Source organism: Lagopus leucura, unplaced genomic scaffold, assembly GCF_019238085.1.
Source record: "Lagopus leucura isolate 7727_CA_CO unplaced genomic scaffold, USGS_WTPT01 Super-Scaffold_806, whole genome shotgun sequence".
NCBI lineage: Eukaryota > Metazoa > Chordata > Aves > Galliformes > Phasianidae > Lagopus > Lagopus leucura.
The window spans coordinates 1,352,989-1,359,529 of record NW_024962260.1 but is presented as its reverse complement, the minus strand read 5'-3'; the positions used below and the strand labels follow the sequence as shown (position 1 = coordinate 1,359,529).

Below are 6,541 nucleotides of genomic sequence, written 5' to 3'. Positions count from 1 at the left end.
ACAGAGACAACCCTCCAAAGAAATGGGGGCAGGAACACCAGCTCCTGAGACAGAACAGGGGAAGCATAGGATGTTCTCAGATCAACAGGTTCCAGTCTTGAATGCAACACATTCTTGTGTTAAGAGTCCCAGCAGATGAATAACACAGGAAGCTATACAGAACACTGCCTCATTTAGGGTTTAGTTGCCTTGTGCAAATCAGGAACTGGTGTCGTTTTAGTTACTCTGGATGTGTTTTTGTGTTTTACTGGTAAAAAAAAAGGTCAGACGCTCAGGGCCAGAAAGACAAAGCTCCTCGGTCTGTCTCAGAGCAATCTGATGCCCAAAACAAATCAGGAGAGAACTATTAGGCAGCTGATGTACCAAACACCTCTAGTGAGCATTCTACAGTTTCAATGCATCACAGCTGTTACTGTATGCTTGTCCTTCCCACAAAGCAGGGCTGAACTGATTTTCTTAGGGGGTAGGATGGTGTGCGCGGGGTGATGCTCGTGAAGCAGAAGGGCTCATTTCACCTGACTGTGCTTATGAAATAAGCATCTGAAAATGAGATAATCCAGAAAAAACATCTCTTCCTCAGTCACATATAAACCACACAAAGTCAACCCCCTGCAGTTATCAGGGCAAGGCTGCCCCTCTGCAGTGACCCAGGAGCACCATAACACTATAAATCCCTTCCAGAGTCCTTATTCAGCCATTTCCACTCCTCTGAGGCTATCAGTGCAAACCTCAGCTCTTTCCAGCACATTCCTGCTCCCATGATAACCTCCCAAACACATACCCTACAAATCTTCCTTCTACATCAAGATTTCCCATCAAATCCTAACACCCCAGTCTGTTCCCACACCTTAAAGACTTTCCTATGCCCTCCAGCATCTCCAGAGTTTCTTTTCAATGAAAGATCAAAGATTCAGAGTATTCCGTGTAACTCCCAAACCTGTCTGCACAATAAACTTGCTAGCAGCAGCTAGGACCAGTGGCAAGTCCTTTCTGTTTACAGTACCCCAACTGTCCTGCCATGCCCTCTGTAAACCAGTATCAGCCTCACAAATCTCCTTCTCATCTCAGTTGGCTCCATTCATAAGCTGTAGTTCAAGCTTGCAGAGAACTCTGAGATACTGCCGATCCAAAAGAAAGCACAGAACAAAATTCTAAGTGCATTTATTTGCTCACACAAAAAAGCAGTGCCCTACTGAGGAAAGAGACCTAAGAACTCCTCATGATAAAATTACTCCTGGCAACTGATCAGAATTTTACTTTCTCCAAAACCCTATAAAGCAGACAAACCCTGGAGCCTAGTAGTCTCAAGGGAATGGTGAAATTCATGGAATGCCCTCTCACCAAATGAGGCACTGCATCCCTCTATGGATTTTGAGTCATTTTTAGTAACGTGTTCCAATTCAATGAAATTAGTCTGTTCTTACCCCAGCTGTTACTCTCTGGACCCACTGCACCTTGGATTCCTAAGGAGATCTTCTCTATCCTCTCCTGATGGTCACCTCATTCTTCCCTTTGTCTTGCACCATCTTTGTTTATCCAGAATAGCTATTTCATCAGCTAAATCTCCAGCTGGAAGGAAAATGGGAATTTGAGTAGGGAAGTTAGGAAAAAAATGTTAAATTTTAACTTTTCAAATGACTCTTGCTCTGTGTAGTTTGGAAGAGGTGCATTTCTCAAGAGTGGAGAGCATATTTTATTCATGGGATTTTAAAACTTCTTTTTCAGTACAAGGAAGGAAGCCTTGCAATCATGAAACGAGAAACAAGAATTCCAAAATTCTGTTCAAAAGGCTCACGCTCCCCCCCAACAACTTCAGAAACATCTTCTGAAGGTCCATCTCAGACATATGTTTGCCAGAAGGCACGCAGCATGTGGTGCAATTGCCCTCCGCTCCTTCCTGTGACTACAGACTTCCAATTCCATACAAAACATGCTGCCTTCTTACAACCACTGCACATCCTCCTACACACATCCCGTGGCCCTTTTTCATTTGAAATCTAGATCACTAATGTTGAAAGGGACTGGATACAGTTGGGAGACAACTCAAACAGCCACAGAAAAACTGATTTCAGGACATCTGGAAACTCTAAGTTTGCATGGCAATCTTACTTTGGCTGGGCAGGATAGTTTTCCAGAGGGACAATCTTAATTTTGTCACATCAACATAGATCAATTCAATTCCTGTGGCAACCAAGCAAGAAGAACCCACAATTGAGTGTGAAGAAGCTCAGGAAACAATAGAAAGCAACCAACCTACATCAGCTGTTGAAAGTCTGATGCAACGTGGCATAAAACATCCCTTTACAATGACAACTAAAGCTCAATAGGAGACACTTCTGCACTTGCCTGTGTTCCAGCACATGAGCTATACTGGTATTTTCCCACACTTCCTTCCCTGCTCTGCTTCTTTGTGAACCTAATTGTTATTGACATGAATACCGGATGTAATCTTGTGTTATTCTTAGAAACATTTCAGCTCCCAGCTGAGGCCTAAAGAGATCAGATCCCCGTTTTTCAGACTGAATTCCTCTGCTGCTGTTTCAGGAGCCCAGAGGAGTCATCCTGCACAGAGCCGACAGAAATATTCCATCAAGGAAGATAAAGAGCAACAAGATCCCAAGGCACCCTGCAGAGGGCCTGCCTACAGCATCAGTCATAGGGAAATGGTCATGTATTTGCTAATGGTGCTGGAGTGACAATCCACACCTCTGACGTTAGACTATGTGGTAGAGCCATGCCAAGAAAGCAGCAGTTCAATTAAACTGTGAAGTCTACTGTTCTATATAGTTGCCTGTCCTTCTGCTAAGGATTGCGGTGACAAACGCATCCTCTTACCCAGCTTACAGTAAGCTTTTTACTAGCCAAGAGCAGTCATGTACTTTGGACACATTCAGTATTATAAACCACTCTTCACCTTCATTCAGACAGACTGGAAAAAAAAGAAAACTTTCTTCAAATAAAACTTAATTTTCATTCTAATAATTCACAATATTTAAAATAAACATGGACAGAGAACACACAAACCTAGAGTGCCATTCTCCAAATACAGAAATGCAGCTCCACTTTCCTTCCTAAAAATGAGATTATTTGGGTTCTGAAATGTTAGTGAGGAGACACAAGGAGGAGCCAGGGTTGTAGGCTGACACTTCTGATATTTTTAGCTAAGGAAAAACTCTTGATCCTCAGAACTGCCAGACTTCTAACTTTCTAGTAGGACCATTATTGCCCATCTCCCTGGAAGGCTGATGGCAAGGGGCATAGAGTAGGCATAGAGTATTTGTCTGGAAAACAAAGACTGGAAAATATTTAGGTAGAATACAAGCTAACATGGCACTCTGCTGCCCTTGAGCTACCACGGCTTCATAGGTGATACAGAAAATTACTAAGCTGCTGTGAAACTCCTCTACGACAAATCATATCAGTGCATACCTTTGCTGTAGCAGATTTGCCTGCTCTCTTACACACACTACTGCAGTTTCTAAGCAGACTTCTACTAACACTGACTGCTTCCAGCTCCTCAGAGTATCTTCTAACCAGACAGACTGAGATCTGTTGGCCTCTGCACTGCTGGGACACATCAGGCTTCACAGCAAAGCACATCAGGAAAAAACTGAAACCACAGGAGAAAAAGATGTTCAGACTGAGCTGGGATTCCAAAAGTAAGTAGGTATGTCTCATCCTGTGTCATTCCCCACCCTGCCTTCCCATCAAAAAATAAAGAAAATGTATCCCACAGACTTTTGAGTGAGAATGACAACTTCGGACCATGGAATTAATTTGTACTCTGGGAACCAGGGCAGGCACAGACACAGAGGTAAAAGCAGTAGCCAGACAGTGCCCACCAGCTTGCAGATACCTCACACCTGATGATTCTCCACTGCACCTCAGGGCAGGGCCACCCCTGGTGATGAAGACCATCCGTGCTCTAGCACCAAGTCCTGCTGACTGTCCTTTTGCTAAGGGAACTCCATATTAGTCTCAGTTTTCATTATTTGTTGGATAGAGCGGAGAACTATGAGGTTACATTTGTCTTGTGCATCTGGAACATTGAGCGCCCAGGGAATGGATATGAGTTCTTGTTCATCTTTATAACTTAACACAATGGAATCTAATCAAGACAAGAAAAAACATCCGAGCAACCTGTTGCACTATAAGCTTTAAAAACATGAACTGAAAGACAAAATGTCATGGTTGAAGGTATCCAAAGCTCCCATCAGGTAAATTCCTTTCTTGTCCAGGCAGCTGATGGCATCCTTCCTGACCAATAGATGTTGCTATCTTCCTTCCATTTGTTGCAGGGCCAAATAATTAGATGCTCCTCCTTGTTGCTCTTACAATCAAGTGAATGCTTTCAGCCATGGTTTTATTTCTGTTGGTAAAGACAGCAAAACAGATGTACAACCACAGACACACAGTATAGCGTAATGTCACGATATGCCCTGCTTCAGCAGTCTCCCAGTGCTCAATTTGGAATGCCATCTTTGACCCTGTCACTGCTCTTGGTGACAGGTCATCGATGGTTTACATGTCCCTCCTTTCTCAGTCTGTTTCAATGGTCTCTTGGCTTTTTCTCCAGTCTAGTATTTAGGATTGCCACAAATGTCCTGGGTAAGGACCCTTTCCTCCACAGTAACTTGAATACATGTCTCTCCCCCCGCCCCCCAGCCTCATCTTCTGCCGTGGCAGAGGCTGCCCATGGAAAATAAAATAATTATACCAGGAAGACTGTGAACGATTCATCAGGAAACATCAGCTGCTGCAAAGGCTGTGCTTTCTAGATCTGAGAAAGATACCTGGGCATCTATTAACTCTTCATGGTGAAGCTCCCTGTTCACGCACGTATCTGAGAGAATCCCATTTTTGCAGGAACGTGGGAGATGCCCATTTGTCTCCATGTCCAGAGCACTTCCATTCTGGTGCCATTCCAAGACAGCTTTGCATTTGTTTAAGTCCTGCTTTTCAGGATCCCTGTGGATCTCTCCATTGGTGTACACTTCTAACGCATACTCACTGATTCGTATGCTGGCGTTCTCTCCATCCCCACCATGCGTGGAAGTCCTAATGCTGGCTGCTCCTGCCTTGAACTGCTCCTTCCTTCCCAGGATATGCTGGCTGATGATTTTACGGAAGGTGTATCGGAACTCCCTGATTCGGTAGGCATAAATTAGAGGATTAACAACCGAGTTGGCATGAGACAGGATAATGGCTAGATACATCAGCCAGAGGGGAGCATGGGCACAATTTGGGCAAAAAAGGGTGAAACAGTTAATAATATGTAGTGGAAGCCAACAGACTGCAAACAAGCCAACAATGATGGCTAAAGATTTGGCCGCGTGGACTTCCTTCTGCAAAGTGGAACGTGAGCGTTCCCCATGCACCATCTTGTTCTCCATCTGCTTGAGCTGCCGTCGAGCTGCCATGAAGATTTTCAAGTAGATGCCAAACATGAGGAGAAGAGGCAACAGCACACAGGCAAAAAAGTTGTAGTAGACCATGTACTCCATGGTGACCACAGCCTCAAAGAGACATACCACCATACTGTTGCTGCAGTTGATGGGAGAGGACTTATTAGCACCCAGCTCTTCAATCTGGGAACGCTTGTGCCACCCTAGCATTGGTGTCAAGCCAATGATGAAAGACAATACCCAGCAGATGGCAATGATACCTTTGGCTCGAGAGCCTGTTACCAAGCCATTGTACCTGTAAAGCAGAGGAAAAAATGAGAATTACACCAGTGTCATTCAACAAGTCCTTGACACCCAGACAATGGTCCAGTATCCTAGAAGGAAGAAAACAGCAAGAAAGGCATCTATTTCTTCAGCCAGGCCTTTGAACTGCTGTGTAGAACCCACCCAGCCCAGGATGGGCTCCATAGTGACACTGCATGCCATCTACTTTCCTCCTTGCTCCTTTACGCAGTGGATAGGCTACAGAAAAGCAGGGAAATTAAAATGGTTCATTCCACCATGCCACTCGGTCATGCATGCAGATCTTGCAGCCTGAATAACTGGCACCACTGTTCTGACCCTTGGTGGTGAAGGCCACTATGGCTCCTCTGCCAAAGGCATAGAGATGGCTCCTCCATTCCGCCAAGGAAGCAGGCTTCTGGCACAGAATTCCTATGCCTGTCTCACCGTTAATCCATCTGTAAGCCAAACAGCACCAAAGGACTGGAGGCACAGTGCCACTGGCCCCGTAACCTAGCTGGGTTCCAGGGAAAATCTGTTGCTGACTGAGTTGCAGAGGTCATGCTGGCATTCCCCTGCACACTACCTCACTTTGCTCCCGCTTTCAACAAGTCCTGCATCACCAGCCTTCCTTAAATAACCGAGACAAGGCCAGCAGTTTTCCTCACCAGCCCAGCAAAGCTGACCCCATATCTTTCTCATAAAATAGGAGTTAAGCTAAGGAGAGTGCTTTGACCACAGGTATACTGTGGGCTGCATTGCACACACCAAAAGCAACCTCAGTGATGAAGATACTGATATACCTAGCTCAACTCAGAGCTCCTAGCAATAAATCCACCAAGATCTGTTGAACA

At 44.9% G+C, this 6,541-nt stretch overlaps 1 protein-coding gene across 7 annotated transcripts in view; it reads right to left on the bottom strand.

Moving 5' to 3' along the window:
- Positions 1-244: 244 nt before the first annotated feature.
- Positions 245-6,541, bottom strand: part of ADORA2A (adenosine A2a receptor) — a 28,517-nt gene continuing 22,220 nt past the window's right edge. For all 7 annotated transcript variants that reach the window (XM_042865952.1, XM_042865948.1, XM_042865950.1 and 4 more), the window contains exon 3: positions 245-5,700. In XM_042865952.1, coding sequence (XP_042721886.1) covers positions 4,740-5,700 — 961 coding nt within the window. In that variant the 3' untranslated portion in view covers positions 245-4,739. The remainder of the gene's footprint in view (positions 5,701-6,541) is intronic.